Source organism: Drosophila sechellia, chromosome 3R (genome assembly GCF_004382195.2).
Source record: "Drosophila sechellia strain sech25 chromosome 3R, ASM438219v1, whole genome shotgun sequence".
NCBI classification, from domain to species: Eukaryota; Metazoa; Arthropoda; class Insecta; order Diptera; family Drosophilidae; genus Drosophila; species Drosophila sechellia.
In genome coordinates, this window is record NC_045952.1 from 14410214 (window position 1) to 14433147 (window position 22934).

At 42.1% G+C, this 22934-nt stretch overlaps 3 protein-coding genes across 3 annotated transcripts; 2 read left to right on the forward strand and 1 right to left on the reverse strand.

The window, feature by feature from the left end:
* Positions 1-13711: 13711 nt before the first annotated feature.
* Positions 13712-14618, reverse strand: LOC6606428. Its single transcript, XM_002031196.2, has 2 exons — positions 13969-14618; positions 13712-13910 (listed from the first exon to the last, which is right to left on the reverse strand). The coding sequence occupies exons 1-2, from the start codon at positions 14490-14492 to the stop codon at positions 13736-13738; spliced, it is 699 nt and encodes a 232-aa protein (XP_002031232.1). The 5' UTR covers positions 14493-14618; the 3' UTR covers positions 13712-13735.
* A 2502-nt stretch (positions 14619-17120) lies between these two features.
* On the forward strand, positions 17121-19802 carry LOC6606429. Its single transcript, XM_002031197.2, has one exon. The coding sequence runs from the start codon at positions 17217-17219 to the stop codon at positions 19800-19802; it is 2586 nt and encodes an 861-aa protein (XP_002031233.2). The 5' UTR covers positions 17121-17216.
* A 128-nt stretch (positions 19803-19930) lies between these two features.
* Positions 19931-22664, forward strand: LOC6606430. The gene has a single exon (XM_002031198.2). The coding sequence runs from the start codon at positions 20106-20108 to the stop codon at positions 22638-22640; it is 2535 nt and encodes an 844-aa protein (XP_002031234.1). The 5' UTR covers positions 19931-20105; the 3' UTR covers positions 22641-22664.
* The last annotated feature ends 270 nt before the right edge of the window (positions 22665-22934 follow it).

A 22934-nucleotide genomic window follows, 5' to 3' on the forward strand; every position in this document is an offset into this window, starting at 1 on the left:
CATGGCGGTTTGTCTCCATGCAAATGCGATTATTATGGAGTGACACATGTCACTTGCCACATTTCTCACTCACTCACCCATCCAAACAAACAAGCAAACACACACGCACACAACAACAAACCACTCAGATACATGGGAAAAAAGAAAGAAAACGCTGCATACATCGCGGCGCCCTCATATTCGAACAGCTCTACATTTGATTTATTGATGAGAATTTATGGCCATTGAACGAATAGGGCTGCCAGCTGCACTCGTAAATCATGCAAAATGATTATTGTTGTTATTATTATTACGGGCAGAGAGCAAAAGCTTTAAAATCCCCAGCCCTTCGACCCAATGTACTATAAATGTTATGTTTAGTTCGAGTGCCACGATGATAGCGCGACTTTTTACGACCAAACTTTGCAGACTGATTTGAATTTATGCGTTGAAATCTGTTCCACAATGTTAATTAAGCCAACTGTGATTGACACCGGCAAACAAAAACATTCGAGACGTTAACCCGAGAAGCCTTTTTGGCTACCGCAACCTGATCCTCCGATTACCGGATGATTTAATGAGCGGCACCTGCGAAAACACAGCTATCAGTCGGCGGAATAATGAACATGTTGCCCCTGGCCCAATTTCGGTTCCCCCAGCCGACAAGTATCTTGTCTTCTGGCCCAGATTCGGGAAAACAAATGTAAACAGTTTGCTCTTCATGCCACGATTAAAAATTATGCCAGCACGGGGAAAAATTATGCTATTTATAACGTTTGGCCAAGGAAATAAATCAATCGATTACCAAGAAATGAACTTACTTCTTTATGAGCGAAGGGTAATTAAAAAGTATTTTAAAGAAATTTTTAATATTGATTTTTGTAATTAATTTCTTAAAATGCTTGACCTTTATTTATTCGTCTTAGTATTGTTAAAATATTAATACTATTTTTTAACAGAATAGATAGACAAAATAGAAGGGAGGGTTAAGAAATTTAAAACTTTAGTGTTTTAAATAAAAATTTAAAAGTAATTTATTTATATTTTAAAACGTGTTGCCAGTACGAAATTTAGGTTTCTTTCGGTGTAATTCTGTTTCTTAGTTACTCTTACCCCTTTGCCACTCGAGTTTCAATTCTGGTTATTTGCGGATGCCGCAACTCTTGCCAGTGCCATTCCCATCCGCTTTTGTTATTAATACAAAGTACTTATGCTGTCTGCCCCACCGGCTTTCCCCCTCGGATTCAAGGCAATCCGCTTACAACTTTTCCAGTCTTTGTTTATTCGATTCCCTTTCGCGCTTTCCTTTTCGTGTTTATTTTGGCAGTTTATTAAAACTTTGGTGCTGCTTTCGTCATTTTAATTACAATACACCGAACAAAAGCGAAGCGGCATTTGATATCGAAAGCCACGCCCCTCTTGGACCGCCCACTGGCTCGAAAAGTCGTCATTGCCACAACTGGCACGCAATCAATTCAACTTCAACTCCATCAACGATTTCGCACGTGTCGCAGGCTCGCAGTTGAGTAACGGCTTGAAATTCGGTCTCTGAGTGCTTTATGGCACACACGAAATGGCTCCATGCCCCGAAGCCCCTTCATCATCACCCACGCAGCTTACCGAAAGGGGGGCCTGACCCACTTCCCACATTCCATTTGGGTTTATTTGGGGCGCAACCATTGACTTTGACTTTGGAATTTGTCGTGGCCTAAAACCCTCAAAAAAAATGGCATGATAAATGTGCGTGGCGCGGCCAAAAGCCTTAACCCATTACGTTTCAAATTTGCCTATATTCCATATTGATTGAATACATTTTCAATGCCTGTGCAGAAGAACGAAAAGTCTTAAAGGGATTCGATGAAAGAGATATTGCACTTGGTCTGAAACAAGCCAAAATTCAAGGTAGTTAATCTTTAAAAACACTTACTTTTGTCAGCTTAAGTTCATTAGCCACTTTAGGCATACGCCCATGGGTTAAGACTTTGGCCATAACTCTTTCGATACGGCTTTGCATAATTAAGATAATGCCCGGAAGCTTTGCTTCTCGTTGTATAACTTCCCGCTTGTGCCACTTTGTTGCTTCACTTACTTTATTCCACTTTCCTTCGCATTCTTTCACTCTTTCTCTCATCTTTGATTCGCTGGAAGCAATTTAGTGATTGTGACTACTGCTGCGCTTGAATCCTTTTGTCCCCTGTCATTGAAATCCTGTTTCAAAGGATATGACTTTTTTAGGGTCTCGGTTTTCGCGAGCTTTAATTGAAACATTTGACATCCTGAAGCTCGGCTTTCCCCCTAGTTTTTCCTCCGTTTTTCCAGCCTCTGGCTGTCTGCTTCTAATTGTATTAGCCAGATTCATGTTAGGAGCCTACGTGACCAGCATGGAGAAGTGGCGTCGTGATTCTTGGAAAAGAAGATCCCTGCCAGCCAAGCTGAACATGTCCTTTCATTAGCATAATCGCTATAAAAAAAAACTCTGCACTAGTTGCAGAAAACCCTATTTGCTTGAAAGTCTCGACTGCGTTTGTTGTCCATTTGCTGCTTAAACAAATAGATTTCTCGTAATTGCTTTCGCAATTCAACAAAAACGGGAAAAACCGCACATACCGAGAAAGTACAAATTTCTGTCAATAACAGCAACAAACAATTAAATTTTTTACGCAAACAATCGCAATGAAAACCTTACTGTAACGATGGCGTTGAATTTAAAAATAATATAATATACATGATGAAAATATATGGCCACAATCGAATGTTTAAGTAAAGCATTGCAATTATAATGGGGAAAATTCTTTGACTTTAAGCCAGATTACCAAATTAAATGGCCACAAATATCAGTTTACTTTGTTTTCCCCCCTCCTGCAAGATTCCCAACCCTCTTCAATATTTTAAGTCGACTGTCTGCCCTTGGAAAATCATTGCTGGCTCCAATCCTTCGGGCTAATCCAATGTATACATAATGTATGTCATATATATTCAATTGGCAATCCTTTAAGCCCCGCTTTAAAATCTGTTTGTAAATCTGTTTGGGATTCCCCGAGTGTTTAACTTGATTCTGAAGCCGAAAAAGTCAAACGATGAATGTCAACATTTCGCATAAATTGCATGTCGATTGCCAAAGGGAGCCCGAAATGGTCGCTTGCCATTAAGGAAAAGGCCATTGATGTTGACTGGTTTAGGCCCGCTCACTCCCTGATTGATTGATTGATGGATGGATGGATGGATGGCTGAATAGCTGGATAGACGGCTAAAACGAATTTTGCCGCATCGCTTCTCATCTTTTTTTTTGTTTGGTTTTTACATTGCCACGCCCTCTAAGCACTGCCAACTATCAACAGTTGGCCGCCAAAAGTTTTCGCAGCTACCTTGTCCTTCTCGCTCGGCTTAACTTTGGCTATATTTTGGCATTTTTATAACTTTTACGCCTGCCAGTGTTTATTTTGCTTTACGACTTTCCACAAATTCCCACAGTCTCAGCTTACACACTGTCTTCCTTCTGTCTTCCTTCTGTATTTCTTCACTTTTCCTTCTGCCCACCCAACTATTCCAATCTAAATCTTTTCCTGGCGCGTGTCATTTTGTAGCCTACTTTCTGGCTGAGCTCGCATTCCTACGCCGCATTGTGTATACGCAACGTATGCCCGCGAAAACGTTTTATGGCCGACATAGCCTGGCGTGCTAATTTATACGTTAGAACCGGATGGGCCCTCATTTGATACCACCAGCGGCCCCAGTCACGCCCCAATGGATCATAAAAACACAGTTTTAATCACATTTTTTTTTTGGCGCTTACTCCCTGGGATTTTCGTCTAGGCAAATTAGCAAAGACATTTCGATAAATGCAAGGAAGTGCGTGCATAAAAATTTCAGTGTTATTATTCGCACTCAGAATATTTTGGGAAACGTGCTTTAATGTACATTTAAATATAGACAAATAAATATAGAGTCTAACTATTGCATATAACAAAATTGTTCTCAAGCTATCTAATACGATTAATAACATTTTCCTTCATTTGTGGCTGAACTTGACATTTAACGAATATTGTACAGCTGACAACGTTGCGTATACGCAATCTTTGACATTTGGCAACTTAAAGTGCTTTAAGCTGCCACTAAGTCGTTGGCCAGCAACTTTCATTTGATTTTCAGCTTCTTGCCGCAGCCCGTAGAAAGTTTTTCCCCCTTCGAGCGTCTTTTTGTCGTTGTGGGTGGAAAAAAACGGGTGGGCGGTAAACTTTGGGGCACGGGAAAAGTTTGCCAAGCACTGCAACAATAACAAATGCAGGCAAAGTTTAGATAGATTTCCAACCCTTCGCGACTGCACCTGCCTCTCACAGCATGCAATTAAAATTATGTGCCCCAAATGCAAAAGAGTTGGCTGCCACAGCCTCGAAATCATTTCGTAATGCACTAGGATCCAGGCTTAATGCCAGTTGGTAATTTAATCGGAAGGCGAATTCAATTTAAAGCAAAAGTTTCTGAATAAATGAAATGATGGCTGTCGGGGAGTATCGAGTGAACTGGGACCATTTTCCAATCGCCACTTACAATGACAGTTATTTAATCCTCTCCGGGACGTGGCTGACGCTGCTTATCCTTATCCCTTTTTGCCTGATTCCTGCCGACAAGTATCAAGCGATTTAAGCTGCACTCAATCGATTTTATAACCCGGCCCTCACATGCTATGCATTTTAATTAAGAAGGAAGCCCCAGAGTCCTCCGGAGGCGGACCGTTACATCCTCCAGCCTACACCTTTTTATCAAGGTCCTGTCGCCTTGACATGCCACGCCTCGATGTCCTTCAGCCTCTTTCTCAGCCTCCTCAGCCTCGCAGCTCCTTCTGCAGCTTGCAATTTTAAACCCAAATTGAATTACTTCTCCATAGCCGGCATCGTTGGCGGTCTGTTGGGTGGGCCGTCTCCTTGATGTTCCCCGGGGGAAAGGACTGCCTGACAACCCGCATATTTGATGAGGCTTTAAGAATGTCGCCTTTTCAGCCGGCAAGGAACAGGTAAAATAGAAGGCAGGAATGTCGAGCCGACGGTGTTAATTGGTCTGGGAAACTCTAGGCATTTCAGCCACGTCTAAATTGTGCTAGGTTGTCAAAGTAAATAGTAGTGGTACTTAGACAAATTCCTAAAAATCCTGCCTTCTTTAAATTTACTTTTTAATAGAGAAAACAACTAACCATTGAATTAGAAACAAATACTCATTAAATAGTTATAGCCTCTAAAGTATTTGTTAGCTCTAAAGCAACGTTAAATATAAATAAATTAATATCAGTTTATATTATTAATAGATAATATAATTGTCATAAATTAATGGTTGTGCCATAAATTTTATTTAATTATTTAATGTGTCAAATAAACAAAATCATATACATTGGCATTTAGGTTATTTATGATTTTGATTTATGAAAAATTTTATATTATTCCCAATCTGCATTCAACTGAGAAAAGTTCAAGAGGCATAACTTTTTAATTCGTGCATTTTATTCCGCAAAGAGCAATTAGGCTAGCATTCCGGATAATTCATTTTATTCAGCCATAGAAATACAGCCGACCACAAATGAGAAAATCTAATAAAATGTTATGAGTGGAAAAATTTAATATAAATGTGAATTCTATTTAATTACGTCAAAACGAGGTGTTCAAGTGACGCTGAATTTCACAAATAATTCATTGGGCTTTTGAAACCTTACCCACAGCACCCAACCATCGTTTTTTTTGGCTTTTAATTAATTGACAAATATTTGGACAAAGGCAGCAACTGGCTGGACCAAGGCTGGCCGCAAATTGAACAATAACACAACGAGCACTTCAAACGAAATTTATTTGATAAAATATTATTTCTTCTCCCACCACGGCAGCTTGATTTTCCAATTAAAGCACCAGTTCGGAATGGGCTGAAACTAAAAAATCGGGCCAAAATCAAACCAAGCCAAAAGCAAACCAGACCAAAAGCAAACGAGACCATGCCTTACCGAAACGAACGCAAGCTCTGTCCATCGGTTAACCGTGTTCTGTGCTCCTGACAGCTGCCGCCCGAGGGGCCAGGATCAGGGAAAGTGTCCTGGTGGAGCTGCGAGGCAACAATGCAGGCGTGAACATAAATTTCAAGCTCCAGTGAGCCACCCAGAGCCCTTCAGTTCAGAATTCCACCCCTCTTTGGTCAGGGCTAAAAGTGCCAAAGTTTATTATTAAATTATGTTGGCAAATAAAACTGTTGAACGTAAAATCAATTTCGGAACTTCTCTCTGCTCCTGACAATGCCCACTGAGAAGTGTCCTTTGTTTCTGGGCCAAGTCCTCTCTCTTCATTCTCTTATTTTTCTTTTTGGCATTCTGTGACCGACTGAACCCAACTAATCAAATTAGGCTTAATTTAAAAAAAAAAAGAAATCAACTCGCCCAAAAAACAATTCTTCATCCCGGGGGAACCCTTTTCGATGCTGGTAATCGAATATGCCCCGCTCATCAATATCGCTAACGGCTCTTCAACTCGCTGGTCGAGACCGCAAATAGCCATTGGATGCCCGAAAATCGATTCTCGATATATGGCGTGTTATATATAGAGAGACCTCTCCACATGCGAATGGATTTTTCGAGGACCTGAAATAGCGCAAGTTCCGTTTAGCAGCTGAAAACTGAAATACTCATATTGAATAGGCAAATTCCCAGGTCAGGGCGGCCAGCAAGGAGACAAGGAGCAAAAGAGATGGGCAATGGAGAGCGAAAGAGAGAGGCTGACAGCTTTCTTTATAGAATTACTTCTGGCGCAATAACTTTTCCAACTGAACGAACCGTTGATGGAGCACACTCGCTCTCTGCGACCGCTTTTCCACCCGGCTCTTCCTCCCGCTTTTCATCCTCTTTCCATGCCATTCTATTCATTGATTTGCCTTTTGCCATGGCCAACTACTGCAGGACACGGACATGCGACGTGGCCCAGAGAGAGGAGCAGACATGGGCCATTTCCTCTTGGCTCAATCCTCTTAACACTCCAGCGGCCGAGCGTCCACAAATGAGCCCGGTATAAAAATAGTTTGCGGTGAACTCCATTCTGTGCCTGGTTGGCCCCCGTCCGTAAACACTTAATATTATTTATTAAACTGTGTGTTCCTCCCAATTTGCCTAAATCTCAATTTTTAATTTCCTACCACATTTCCCTTAACCCTCCGGCAGTCCAGTGTCCGTAAATAATAGGCTGACAATATGGGTTTGTGGGAAAATTAACTTTTAGCCTGGTCAGCTTTATTAAATTGAAGACAACAGCCAATAATATAAAGTATGTGTGTGAGTTTGCTTTAAAGAACGGCAATAGTTTCAATAGTTTTTTGCTTGTTAAGCTCGATAAATAAAATCCAATCGCAAAAAGCCGTTTAGTTTCGGTTTATTTTACCTTTAATCCGATATTTGCCAAACAAATTAGTTCACCAATCCTCGATGCTCTGTTTTAATTAGTTGGCTTTATGCAATAGTTCTATGCAAATAAAAATTAACTCTGCATCCGTTAAAATTTCAGTATTTTCGATTGCATACAAAAGCGTTTGCACAAACGATGTAAAACTGTTTGCTAACGGTTCGTTAAAAGGTAAACTGTGCATGTTACCTATTCAAACATGTATATATTATTTAAAACATATAAATGCATTTACATAAACATTTATGGACATTCAAATATTTGTTTGAAACTATGCGCAACATCTATGAAATCACAATCTACAGGAAGTTGAGCAATGCTGCCCCAAAAATGAGCATTCATAATATCAATTATAGTAATAATTAATATTTTACTTAGAATTTCAATTAGACATTGCAAATAAATTCCAAAGTAAATTGATAGTGATGGTTTATTATTTCGAGTTATTTTAATATATTTCGTTATTCTAAGAAGCCGAAGAATTTTCCCCTAAACCTAATTCTCGATTTCAGTAATGACAATTCCGTTCCCACGAATTTCGTTTTATAATATTGGTGCCATTTTCAAAGAGCTCTTCTGTAAGAATACCAAGGTGTTAAAAGTAAGTCACCTGATCTGGACAATAATTCCTGTTGCTGTTGTCCTTGCTGCTTCCTTTGCTGTTCTATGCGGGTGTTTCAGCTGCTCCTTTTCCCATTGTTGCTAAGTGGCCATGCGGCTAACCAATCACTCGAGTGTCCTGTTCCCGGAACTCTTTGCTCCTGGTTCCTTTGGGGAAGTGAGTGAGGATAAGACAACGGCCAAACAAATGGCGGCAGGTCCGCATCTGGCTGCTGGCCTCCTCCTCAATTGGCCCAGATCCTTGCACGATGATGTCGATGCCGGCGGGCCACTCAGCAATGATTAATTACACTTAATTGTAATTTATGCGCCACTCGAGCAGCAGCTCTCATTCTTCTCCATTAGTCGTAGGAGGACTCAGTGTCGGGAAATCTACTTTATTGAAATCTAGGCCTCTGGGCTCCCGCTCCTATCCTGTCTACTGTCCCCATCTGTCTCCAGCTGCCGGAAAATGTCCCTTTTGTTTCGCTAATTGGCCATTAAGCTGCCAAGATTTTTAAAGCGTTTAACGTTGACTCTCGTTTTCGTTTTCATTAGCTCGGGTTTAGGAGCAAAGTCCGTTTGACTTTTGTGCCGCTCCTGCTGCTGGTCAGCAAAGTGGCCATCAGTCCACAGCTCCATCCAACAATTCTCCAATAAATCAAGCCGTTTCCTTGACTTTTCTTGTGGCTGTTTGCCACCGAAAGCATCGCTCATTAATCAGGACGACCTCGGTCAATGGGTAATGTTCATTTGATGGCAGCTTGTTGCAGCTCAAATATATCGGAGTTCATTTCTTTTTCGTGATGATGCAGACAAAACAATTTGTTTTTCTCTAGCCAAGGTGAACTGGTGAAGGTACATTTTGTGGGCGAACTTGGAATGTAATTCATATTAAATAAGTCAGATGTTGCAACTTTTGACAAGAGCTGAAAAAAAATAATACCTTTATTTTTCAATTAAATACATAAATAATACATTTAAAATCAATTCAATTCTTGGATCCTTTGACCAGCAAATAAATTAAACTCTTCTTTTCATGATATTAAATTATTTACCGCCAAGCAAAAACTAAAATGAAACTTTATGAACTCGACCCCACAATGTCTGTCCCCGAATCAATAATCATTATCGAAAAGTTTTCTTTGCCAGCTTTCATCGAACCGTGTCCTTTTCAATTCTGTAGCCTAATTAGATCACTTTGATGCAACTGTGAAGTGGCCGAAACTGCCAACGAAGTTCTCTGGAGTTTTTCGTGGAAATTCAACACTCGACTGTAATTTGAGCAGTTTTCCCGGGCATAAAAATTACGGGGCCCTGTGCTTTTTACGAGCTGCGTCAGCGGCGAACTGCTGACATAGATTCCGTTCAAATATTTCGCACTACTTTTCATTTTACGATGGCACGCAATGAAAAGTGAAAAGCTGAAAGCCTTTTCTTCCCGCCCTCTTTAGCGCTCGTCTTTTGTTTGCTTAATATTTGCGCCGCCCTGTTTTGCTGGCACTTTTTTTGTGATTTCCTCCTGATTCTGTTGTTGCAGCGAAAATAAAAGCGGAGCAGTGCAAACAATGCTCCAGAGTGATTGCCGTGAAACATGCTGCGATTTTCCCCGGCCGACACGCCCACCAGTTGCCAACCCGCCCATCCATCAGGCCATCCAACCATCCATCCATCCGTGTGTAGTTGCAGGCATTTTCAACACTTTTGTTTGCATGCTTAAATAAATTCTGGAAAAGTGGTAAAAAATTCGCATGAATAAACTGCGAAAATCAAAGAAGAAAACGAATGTATTTGGTATTTAAGCAACCGCAGATGGACGCCATCGAAAGTTGTTTCGCAACAGCTTTTGTGAATTTAAATCAAATGTTTCGAGTGCTCACTTCACTGTAGTTCGTCGAGGCAATCGAAAATTGCAATAAGGATAAGTGTCCCGGCCTGGAGTGGCATCAACAAATTATCTAATCGACCTTTTTTGCCACACGTTGAACCCTTCACCTCCCACTTTGTCCTTTTCATCCCGGTCAGCAAAGTGAATTGCAGTCACTTGGTCCTCCGATTCCATTGCAACTGACAGCTGGCTTTGCAGCATTAAGTGCTGAAACTACTGAGTCTTGGGGAATTTGCCACTTCCGAGGAATCCAGCATTGACGGCTTACAACATCTCTATTTTCGGTGGGAATATAACTTTGCCCCTGGCACGACAGAGATAACACTGCCAAATGTCTAAAAATGCCTCGACATGTTCGAATATTAAATCTGAGCAGTGGAGATTAAGGGCAGCTTCAATTTAAAGGCTACGTAATACACCGGTAGAAGCAATACATAAGTCTAAATTTATGTTAATTGAAAATTATGTTAATTTATTTGTAATAATGGTACTAATTTATACACATTTTTATTCTATTGTGCTAAATATCATATTATCCTAAACACGACGCACTTGTATCCCATGATAATAAAGGGTTTTCATAGGGGACTGACCTAGAAACTAACTAATTGGGCTAGAGTTTTCTTAAATAAAACTGTGTTTATCATCGCAGAGTTATAGCGATTGCTATTTTTTTAGTGCCCAGAAGAGTGGCAGTGCTGATGCTGCGTCATAGTTTAATGGCCCCACAATTGGCACAGAAGTTGACACATTCTCTCAACTGAGCTGCACTGAGCCGCCCTGAGCTGCGTCGAGTTGGGTGGTTGCTTGGTTGGTCGGTTGGGGTAGGTCGGTCGGAAATAACGGGGCATTAGTGGCTATATCCCGTCCCTCAGGGAACGTCGGCTGAGCTGCATTTTCGCATCAAATGTCGGGCAAAACTGCAGTTTTATGACAAGTTGTGCCGTGTGGAAATCGTGGGAGGATAGGCCAACTACCCGCAGTTGAACCACCCACGTTCTGTGGTGGTTTCAACCACAGTTTAGAGTCTCTCTCGAACATATCAGAAAAGTTCTGAATTATTAATTACTAAATGTCGAGGGCTATTTGCCCCGAACATCAACTACATATCACGAACACACACACACAAAACACACACACACATACTCAGCCATGGGAATTCTGTACCTTTACTTTACTCTTTTGTACCTTAAGGTGATTGCGTTGTGTAAACTGTACCCTAGGAAAGGAAAAGTTAGTGACTAAGGACGAGTAATCTCGAATTGAAATTATGTAAATAAACAGCAAATATATCTATACTGTACTACTACCTAAGCGACATGAAGTTTAAGCGGAAACGGAAACAGAAACTACCAAGTTTTCAGACGTAAGCCAAATGGCAAAGTCATTAATCGACGTCACACTCTATGTAAGGCTCTTTTGTACCTCTTGCTCTCCCACTTTCGAATTTACTAAGGAACCCTTGAAAGCGCTAAGTGAAACTTAAACGTTTGTCTAGCTCTAAGTAAATTAAATTTAATTAAATATAATAAAGCTAAAATAAAAATAAAGGCGCAATGCATGGATAGCGAAACGAAGTGGTCAATGGATCATTAGCCACAATTCAACAATTATGCTGAAAGCATTTAATAGTCTAAACATGAGCAACCTAATCCGCATAGAGGCAAATTAACGTGTAAATTATTGAATCTCAAACAGCATACATAAGTCAAGCAAATCCGTAGTGGAAAAATATAGTTCATTGTTGCTGTCTATTACGCCTAGAGAATGGATAAATAAACTATGAAACTATGCATTAACACAATATCAGTACTAGTTAAATGTGTGTGCGTTTGTCATTGCATATGTAGCCGAGAGTCGCCCTATTAAAGGTTTAGCTGTAATTGTATTTTTGTGTATATCTGTATATGTCTCTGTATATGCTTAGATCAATAATTCCACATCACCTCTGGCCTTAAGTTCATATCCCACTTTCCCTGTTCTCCCAGCATAGTTTCCCTATTATGTATAAATTGAAAATCTCTCAACTAAGTTTACTCAAAAAGAAAACTACTAAAGCAAAGTGAGAAATACTTAAATAAATACTGAAGCATATTGATAAGCAGAAGCTTGTGTTTTTGGCTTTCAGTTAATTGCATTTTCAGCAGAATTCAGCCCAGATTGCTTTCGATAGCAAAAAAGGCTTTTATCATTGACAGACTACAGAAACGTATTACGTTGAATTTGATTCAATTATTGCAGTGCCAGTGGCTTTAAAAAGGTAAGTGTTAGTTTTTTTTTTTTTTTGTGAAATGTATTTTCCCACAAATATATATCGGCACGTCACTGCCGATTGTTTCACTTTTTTGAGGCTGTGAGTGGGTGGTTTTGGGTGGTGTACTGTGAGAAAATGGCAGTGGCCTTGCTGGCTTCGCATGTGCCTGGAATTTCGAGTTCATTAAAAATTGTGCAGGAATTCAAATCAATGTTGAGCACCGCAAACGAGTGTTTGTCTGGTGTTTTGTTCGCTGGCCTGAAATGCACTAAATGGAAAATAGAATAGAGGAATCATATCTATACAGGAAATTAGGGTGGCCTTTTCGGTAGCGAGGGCTTCTATGTCTACTAAATAACATAACACAACAATAACTAACCTACAACAGATATCTGAATGGTAAACTTTTTATGGACATTTGGTGCAAAAAAAAACATTTGCTCTCTTAAAATTCTACCGACACACTAGTCGTATGAGTAATATTTTCTTATTAAATTAAAGCAAAACCAACGGATAAGTTTTACTTGATAGATAGCCTTTTTAAATAAACAGAGATTTCATATGGTTTTCCATTTTCAAAGAGGTCCACCTAAAAAACATCCAAGACTCACACACTTGCTCCTTTTTTGAGTGAAGTTTTAATTTCCGGTTTGAGGTTGCCAGCTGAAAGTCCGAAGCCCACGCCAAGAATTGCTCTCCTCGGATTCGCGGCTTGCTGATGTTATTATCGCACAATGTAGGTGTAATGTGCAATATTATGTCAGACAGTGGATGAAATTTAAAAAAAAACGTAAAAAGGTGTCTCCCAACAATGGATTTTTGCTGAAAAGCGAAGCTAAGCAGCAAAATGAAGTTCAGAAATCGAATAAATATTCAATTATTTACTTGACTGGGAGTTTCTTTGAGCTTCGGACTTCTTTACAATGGAAAGGGACACAAACACGCGAGGAAGTCAATATTGAAATTTTCCTTGAGCATAATGCGGGTTATAGCCATTTACATGAACGTATATATATATATATATAAATGATATTGAAGCATCTGGCTGAAGGCAAATAAAAAATAGATGAACTCACTTTCCCTTATGCGCACACATGTGTGCCCCGAATTGTGGAACGAAGGAGAAGGTCCTGACAAACAACTCAAGGCAGCCAGGACATTAAAATGAGCAAAATGTGTAATAAAAATCCAACCTGATCCCGTTCCCAAATATTTGCTTAAATGCAAAAGCCAGAAAAATACCCTAAATTGAAGTCACTTCTAATCAAGCAGATATTTGACAGCCAAAAGAAACGAATTCTATATGGCATGTTCTGGTGCCAAAAGGATACTTTAAAGCTATTTGGCCAGCAAATACGGATTGATTGAAGGTAATTGAGAGGTGAATCTAAAATAAAACATTGAACATTGTGATTTAGGGTAATTTGAGCTAGGTCATATATAAATTGTACATATTCCTTGGCAGAACCAATTAGGCTTTCAATTTTGTATATAAACGATACCTTCTTTGTAAGAGATGAAAGGGTATTATCTGGTAAGTGTGGTATTAAATGAAACTTGTACTAGATGCATGGTTATGAACCTTAAATTAATCTATTTTCGACTAGAACTCGATTGAATACTGTAGTCCTTCTGTTTTCTCGCCTCGATTTCCAGAGCATCTCGACAGGGATCGCAGCAGCTGGTATTGGCCTGCGATTTGCCGACCACAAATACTATGTCCTTTGGGCTAAGGTTCCTGTCCAAATTGGGGCAAGTTTCGCCCTCCCTGAAAAAAATCAAGTGGTCTTAATTACTAAGCACTCTGTACGGTAATCCCAGCTCACCTGGCATAATCGCCACATCTGATAAATAGCTTGCAAAGGAACTCTAATGCGCCAACTGGTTTCCCCTCCATTTCCAGGGGACAAGTGCTCGTGTAGGAGAATGCCTTCATGTCCAGCTTTATCCTTGAGCTTAATCTTTTGGGCAGGCTCAGATTACCCAAGCCAACAACTTGCTCATCGTACACCACCTCAAAGACTATGCCATTTTCTTCGACATTCTGGGCAAGATTCGGTGGCTCCGCCTGAAAGGTGTGACTGGCATTCGGCTTGAACTCGCTCACATTGGTCCTACTAGCCGTAAGACTTAGATTGTTGCCCCCAAATTTGACCTTCACCCGCAGTTTTCTGGCGTCGGCCAGGACCACACCCTTTACCTCCAGTCGGGTGATAACAAGATCGAAGGAGAAGACGGGCAAATTTCTATCGAACACTGGTTCAGGCGGTGCTGTGGGCACTATGGTAGACTTGGCTCTGAAAACACTTTTCTTCCCTTTCTTCCCCTTGTCTTTTCCTTTCTTCGGCATTTTTCAGAATGGACGAGGTCCAATGGGACTGCAGTACTCTGGAAACGGGCTTTGGTTGCAGGTTCTAGTCAAACATTATTCCGGCTACATAATTTTTAGCATATATATTGGGAAACTCAAATACACTCCTACTAGGATGCTATCATTTCAGAACAAACAAGCTCTCAAAGGTCTCTCCAATTAAGGTAAAGGGTTTTCTCCTCAAATTCTAACTGGCCGAAGATCTTCTTCAATAAGTAAATTCCTACTGTAAACTTATTCAATGCATTAAATAACCCAAAGAGCTTCGAATTAAATACGATTTAACACTTTGGACCCCGGAGAACAAGCTGCGTTCCGGGTGCAGAATTCGCAGATTTATTGGCATGAATAGCTCCACACTGCCACTTCCCATTCCTTGGATGCTCCTGCTCCTGCTCCGGTTGTGAACGATTCGCCAGCATATTTCAGAAGCGTTTAATGGTGGCGCTCATTTGTCTGCCAGCAGGAACAGTGCTCCAAGCCGCATCAGCAATGCTCCAGCCAAGTGTCAGTGTGGCAGTGTGAAAGTGGGTTGGATGCAGCAGCCGCAACCGCCAACGAGCTGGGTATTAGGTGCCTGGCATTAGGTACTTGTGGCGTATACGTAACGTGCCAAAACCAAGAGTGTTCGCTCGAGCAAAACAAGAGGCAAAAACCAAAAACACTCGCTTCAACCAATTACTTGTGGGAGTATGTGGATGGATGCCAGCAGAGAATGGGAATTAGTTTTGCCATCTGCTGGCGAGGAATATCTTTTGTTTTATGGTTTATCCAAAAGGATTTATTATACTCTATGTATGTGCCATTTCACCCAGTCAGTCAGACGTTCAGGGCTATGGTCAAGCATATTCACATTCGGACATTCTAATTGGTGGCTTTTTCTAGCTAAGGCAGAGTGCTTTGCATTTAAAGGAGAGACATTAATTTGGCAAGCAATTAAAATGCAAGAGAACAAATATGCAAATAAATGTGGCCAAAATGGTTCGGCTTTAGCTATTTGAGTCGTCGTCCATCAAAACCGATTCAGCACATAAATTATGCAATCGAAGGAATTCGTGCATTTCGACACAACTCAACCAATGACAATTGCTGGTGAAATTGTTTTCCAATTGCTTTACTCGACAAAATGGCCAACTAATTAACAAGTTATTAATGCCAGGTTTCGGCCAGAGAAGCCAATTTGGCCACACGAAATTGTTGTCCAGCATTCACTCCTCGATTTTCACACGTTCTGTGGCCGGAAATATTTGTGCAAACTCGGCCCAAATTGCGGAGCCATCAATTGAAAAGTTATTAGACATAAACTAAATACTCTTATAAAAGTGGGTTAGGAGACGTCAATTTCCATTAGGTTGTCTGATGGGTTTGTAAGCATAACGAAAAGGAAATATGTTCTTCAATAAGTTCCTAGGAAGATTGAAATGTATTTCAGATTTCATATATTTGCTGCATTTATTATTAAACTATTTCCCAAGAAAGCTGCTTGCATTTCTCTTGCCAGAATTATATAAAATGGAATTGAAACTGTTTTAAAATTTCAGTATTTATTTTAGCAATTTATCTAGAATTTATGTTTTAAGCACCCTTTTACATATGAGGGATGCACTAGGTTAGTTTAAAAGAAAATTCCTCGGCTATGGACTTTTTCCTAGAGTAAATCGGAATGTACACGTGCGTTGTATAATTTATGCATGGCCAGCAGCATCGCGTCCAGGAAGGTCAGAAAATAGCACCGAATTTAGTCGCACCCGGGGACCCAATTTGTTATTGTTTGGCTATTGGCGTGGATGGCAGCCTGACCCTAGGGTTTGTCCCACCTTCCCACCCACGAAACCCAGTGAACATTTGGCTGCACCAATTTGTATCCAATTAAATCGGCTGGGTTAGTCAGGCGGTCTTCTCGATAAAACGTTTCCATTTTGCGGCTCAGCATTTTTCGACAATTTCCCCAATGTTCGTCGCAAATGCGCTTAAAAACTAGTTTTTGGGTGTGGACTGGAGCGCCTGAAACAGCAAGGATAACCGATTTTCGCGTCAACGTAATGCGCAAAATTTAATTAAAATTGAACTTAATTTAGATAAGCATGTGAGCTGATTTGATAAATGGAGCAGCCCGCCTCGGGGGGCGTGTGAGATTTCCCAGGAATCGCGTGTTAAGCGGCTTACGGAAAGTGTAGCGATAAATGGGAGCGGGATTTTCCACGAGGGGCAGGGATTTTCCCCGACCATTGCACCACGTGCAGCAACAGGCGAATTTGTGACTGGGGAGCGGCCGGGGTAATTAGAAATCCATTTGGCTCCTTTTCACTGGCCCAGTCAGGTTCGAAATCCCGCAGGAACCTTTGGTCAGACAGGAGGTCACTAGAGTTCACAGTAGGAAAACACTTGTGGACAGCTGCTCCCAAGAGTTTTTTGAAACTAATGACTTGGTTGATTTTAATTAATTTCCAGGCAAAGTTGTATATATAATTGAGGCATTTAATAAAATCAAGACATTATTTAAAGCTTTAGTCGGTAATATATTTTAATGTAAAAAATATTCTAAAAATCATATTTTTCAGAGTACTGCTTTGACTTTAAGGTCTATACGTTCAATGTGCACTTATCACTTAAACAATTCACACACACACTTTTCAATTTTACACACATTTTGTTAGATTTTATACGACTGTAAGCCACGTTAAAGAATATTGCGAGCTTAAAATGGATAGTGGCCAACAGGATGACGAAACTGATTTCCTGTTCGATATTGTGGTCACTAGCTTGGACTTGGAAAAGCCAGTCAAGGAAACCGAACTATTGGAAGCGCAAGTTAAATTCGGTGGTGTCAATATTAAAATCACAAACAGTCGAATAAATGTCCAGGATTTCGTAAACAACAGAGTGACCCAGTTCACCACTAGTCCATCTGCATTGCGACAGTCCCTGGAAGATCAAGGAATGCAGATATCCGCCCGTTACGCAGGCTCATCCTTGGGAAGTAATGTGCTGCTCTTTCCGGACACCTTTATCGATAAAATAAGCTCCCAAATGAATGACCTTTTCTTCGAGGCCACAATAAATCTAATGCGCCGAGCTGACTGCATTGGCACCATTACCATTCGCTTAGTATTGATCATTAAGTGCATAGATACTGACATCATTAAGGAACCGCGAAGATCCAGTTCCCCTCGAATGTCCCGAAAATCCATTGCTGAGGATATACTTCCCAAAAAAGGGCTGAAAAAAGAAAGTTGCCAAGGATTGGGACCGACATTAAACCCCCAGGACGTGATGTTTGTCATTGGTGATCCCGATCCTCTGCTAAAGATTCCATCAGAGCCGTGCTCGGAACTTCTGTTTGAGGATGGGGATGTGCGATTGGATCTGGACTTACGGCGCTATAGGAGCTTGGAAAATCGTCGCTTAGTTTTACCAGATGACGATCCCTGTCTCAAGGAGAAACCCTCAATTAGTCAACTAAGGCAACTGACACATCATTACTCAAGGATCATTGGAATGGTATCAGATAAAATTAAGCAAATGCATCTGCCTTCTAGCTCGGCGGATCCCCTATCAGAAAAGACTGCTCCTATTTCAAGCACACCCCAGGAACCAATGGAAGATCGCATAATACCAGTTCCTATAAAAGATGATACTGACAACGATATAAATCCCATTCGGTTTTGCCCTTTTTGCTTGTATTCCATGTCCTGGCTACCGAAGTATGCCAAATGCCCCAGATGCAATGCTATAGCTCTTCCTGAGCTCGAAGAACACCACAGTCGTCAAATAACAGCGGATGAAATTGTAGAAGAGCAGCTGGTAAAACCAAAATATGAAGAACCCAAAGAGGATCCATGCCAAGGCCCTATTAAACATACCAAGCCATTAAAGAAAAAGAATAAACCTGTTTTGGGTGAACCACTTCAAATTTCTTCTGAAACTGAGTCTGAAGAGGAGTGTCCTCCATGTCGCTGTACTTGTTCCGCCGATAGGACTTGCGCCCATTGCCGTATTCGCAGGATGTGCGAGGACGTCTTTAGCAGCGAGAAAGGAAAACCGCAAGAGCAGGAGCATGTAAAGGTTCCAAGCCCCCGCGAAGGAGAGGATTTCTGTGTGGTAACACACCCCAGTAACGATCGCACTTACCTCTCCAGAGTTTTAAACGAGCTTAAGTATCTGTATCACAAGCACGATACCAAGAAGCTCTTAGAAATGCAGAAGCGATGCGAATCCCAAACTCTACTGCCAATTGGAAGTAGATCTTCCATAACGCTTATGCGCCCCCCCAGTGCCTTCGATCCTCACGTTCCCGGTACTTTTAAACGACAGACGGCGGGTCACAGAACCTGCTTGCCGGACCTACACCTTGTTCCTCGTCACCACGGTTGGAACTGGCCAAGATCATGGCTGGCCAAAAAGTACGGCTGGAGGCCTGGGGCCATCCTACGAGCAGCTAGTCAAGTGATGCGCTTCTTCCTAATGGGCAAAAAGGATCGTAGCATCTGCAAAAAGATATCCGACGAACAAGATGAGCGAGAACGGAGAAGCCTGCCAATACTTAATATTTGCAAAAAGGACGGAGTGATATTTGTTACCCTTCGCGCCCTGCCCACTTTGGATATGAAACAGAGACCCATAACCTTCCGGATTGTGAAGAGCGAACTGGCGGTGGCACTGCGTCAAATCAAGCGCGCTTTAAAGGATCAGGGTTTTAGGAAGTGCACGTGCCACAAGTCCCTTATGCTGTGCACCTGTCGCGATGCCTTGGAGAAGTTCGAGCTCAACAAAGCCCTCAAAGAGGAATGCCAGCGACGAATCATGGAACCCTGTCCCGAGCACTTGGTGCTCACCGATACAAGCATCAGTGACCTTGAGTTTAACCTGGATGTCACACCGCCAGCGGGAACACGTTGGCCGAAGGCTAAAGCCCTCCAGAACATGGTGAACCATGGAACACAGACTCAGAAGAAAGGCATACAATCTATAGAGCCCAAGTACCCTGTTTCCGACAGTCCCTATTGGAGGGCCTTCGATTGCGCAGCGGGAGATCGCTATATGGGCACCGCCTTCGGGGACAATGTGGAGACGGTGTTCGAGGATGGCATATTTGGGTATAGAGGAGGAGGTCAGCATGGAAAGGCTCCCTGTCCGCGAGATCCAAGGATTTGGGGAATGCGTACAGGTGCACCAATGCCAATTGGCACTGGTCAAGATGCCATCGATCCATATAGGTTCACCAGGACCGTTTGGAAGACACTTCCAAAAAATATTATTCGCCAAATGCACACAAATCGCCAATTGTAGGACTCTACTGTTCATAATAAATGTTAGTGTGTGTCCTAAATATCTTTTGTAATCTGCATTTGACAATTGCCTACGGACTAATCTTATGCGATCCCAGAACAACTTTTCTGCTTTGAATTTAGCTTTGAGTTTATTGTTAAACATTCAGTACACTTTATTCCAACTCCTGTAAACCTAATACACACACAACTTCCGTTTCCAGTTCATATTTCTTTTTTAATCACCGATTTTAATAGATGATACCGCAGAAGGACTGACATAGGGAATACAAATTCTAAAATACACCAAATAAGCAACCACGAAATGACGGAATCGGCTAACTTTCTATTCGACTTGGTCATCACCAATCTGAATCTTTTTGGCGTGACGATTGACGAACCCGCCAAACTCCTGGTGGAAACCAAGGTTGCCGGAAAATCAGTGAAGGTAACGTCCAGCCGAATCAATGTAGACCAGTTTGTGTCCGGCAGAGAGATGGAGCTCCCTATGGAAGCATCGACATTGCGTCAAAGTCTGGAGGAGAAGGGCTTGACTTTGGCGGGCATTTACCAGGGATCAACTGTTGGCAAGGCCACTGCGAACTTCCCTGTGGATTTTCTTGACAAGATCAGCCCCATGATGAACGATCTGGTGCACGAAGATACACTCGATTTGGTTCGTCGAGTTGACGTAGTTGGAAGGGTGAGCGTTCTAATACGCTTGACCGTAAAGTGCGAGGAGCACCCAGAGCAGAAGCCTTTAAGGCAAAGTCTTTCCCGCACCAGCAAATTATCGGTGATACTACCGAAGAAGGAGAAAAGCGGACGAGTCAGCTGTGCTAGCCAGGGCCCGACCTTCAATCCTCAGGATGTGATGTTTCTCATTGGCGATCCTGATCCTTTACTCAAAATTCCCTCGGAGCCGTGTTCTGAACTTCTATCCGAAATAGGGGATGAGCGCCTGAATCTGGACTTGCAGCGCTACAAAAGCTTGGAAAATCGTCGAGCAATCTTTCCTGATGATGACCGCTGTCCCAAGCAGAAACCCTCATTTATTCAGCTTAAAAAGCTCACCGAGGAGTACTCTAATATCATCGACTCTGTGGCCAAGAAGGTCAAAGAAATGGAACCGCCCTCGAGCTCGATGGTTCCTACAGAGCCACCTTCCGATGCGAATGTCATAACTCCATTTTACACACCGAGGTCTCTCAGTCTTGCTCGCGTGAAATCTAGCATCCCTGTTCCCCTTAGATCCGACTTAGTACATGGCGTGAAACCTATACGGTTCTGTCCTGTCTGCTTGTGCTCGATGTCCTGGTTGCCAAAATATGCACCATGCCCTCAATGCAATACTAAAGCAGTTCCCATACTCCAAGGACATCCGATCAAGAATATTACGGCCGAAGAAATTGTGGCAGAACAACTGGTAAAACCAAAAGCTCCGCCCGGGGTCGAGGACTTTTGTGAGCCACCCTGCGAGAAGGTGCGCCGGAAGATCTGGAACGACAACGAGTGCCCACCATGCCGTTGTACATGCTCTAAGGGTAGAACGTGCGCCCACTGCCGAATCCGCAAGATGTGCGATGACATTTTTACCGCTCAGAGTCCACCAAAACCTCCTCGTCGAACTCCAAAGCCCCGTTCAAGCGAGGATTTCTGTGTGGTCATGGAATCTGAGGGGGAAGATGATCTTCCCTACCTGGCGAAGGTATTTTCCGAGCTAAAGAATCTGTACCATATCCACGACACCAAGAAGCTTTCGGCTATTAAGGAACGCTGCGCATCTCAGTCCTTATTCACTATCCGCAGCAGGCGATCCATCAAGGAGCTGACGGAATCGCTATACCCAGGAGACAAAATACTTGACGGGAGAAGCCATCATCCAAAGGCTGGCCACAAAAACTGCCTATCATCCTCAAGCATTGTGTCCCGTCGCCATGGTTGGAACTGGACAAAAAGCTGCGAGGCACGGAAGAATGGCTGGCGGCCAGGAGCCATCCTACGATCCTCCGGCCATGTGATGCGTCACTTCCTGATGCGAAGTAGAGATCCGAATATGTGCGGCAAGGTAACAGCTGACTACGAGGAACAGAAGCGGTTTGGTCCTCCAGTGCTCAACATTTCCAAGCGAAATGGTGATATATTCGTGACCCTTCGTCCACTGCCCACTTTGGATATGAAACAGAGACCCATAACCTTCCGGATCGTGAAGAGCGATATGGCGGTGGCACTGCGCCAGATCAAGCGCGCTCTAAAAGATCAGGGCTTCGAGAAGTGCACATGCCACCAGTCCCTGATGATGTGCACCTGTCGCGATGTCTTGGATAAGTTTCACCTGAATAAGGCCCTCAAGAAAGAGTGCCAGAAGCGTTTTATAGAGCCGTGTCCCGACCACTTAGTTCTTACCGACACGAGTGTGAGCGACTTGGAGTTTGATCTGGATGTGACTCCGCCGGCGGGAACTCGTAGACCGAAGCGGAAGGCCCTAAGAAACGTGGTGAATCATAGCACCCAGACTGGAAGAAAGGAGCCACCCGTTATACCGCCTCCATATCCAGTATCCCACAATCCCTTCTATAGGGCCTACGATTGCGCAGCAGGAGATCGGTATATGGGCACAGCTTTCGGCGACAATATAGAGACCGTTTTCGAGGATGGAGTCTTTGGATACCGAGGTGGTGGCCAGCATGGAAAACCCGTAGTCTGGAGACACCCGAAGGTGTGGGGCAAGAAGGCCCAGGCACCAGTCCCGATTGGAACCGCTAGGAACGCCATGGATCCTTACCGGTACACGAAAACTGTTTGGAAAGAACTGCCGCGAAAAATTATACAAAAAATGAGAGCAAAATCAAGGAAATAATTGTATTATTTTATTAAAAGTCAAAATGGTATAAGCGTGTTTTATTTCTCTTAAGCGACAATGGCAGTCGTTTTGAATTGTAGGTATTAGTATATTAGTATTATGTACAATTTTATGTATTTTGTAATAACAAGGTATCAAATTTTTGTGAGTGTTAATGTGACGCAATTCAACTTGTTTTCAAAATATTGCTGAAATTCTATTAATACGAGCGTACGAATTTGATTAAATATGCTAATTATATAGCACAATTAAAATATTAATTATAAACTGGTCCAAATCAACTGCAAACGG

Bases quoted from the DNA above. Each gene is read 5' to 3' on its own strand.
- LOC6606430 (XM_002031198.2), top strand. From the start codon at position 20,106: ATGACGGAATCGGCTAACTTTCTATTCGACTTGGTCATCACCAATCTG.
- LOC6606429 (XM_002031197.2), top strand. From the start codon at position 17,217: ATGGATAGTGGCCAACAGGATGACGAAACTGATTTCCTGTTCGATATT.
- LOC6606428 (XM_002031196.2), bottom strand. From the start codon at position 14,492: ATGCCGAAGAAAGGAAAAGACAAGGGGAAGAAAGGGAAGAAAAGTGTT. The intron at 13,911-13,968 runs GTGAGCTGGGAT...GATTTTTTTCAG, and splicing joins AGATGTGGCGATTATGCCAG to GGAGGGCGAAACTTGCCCCA.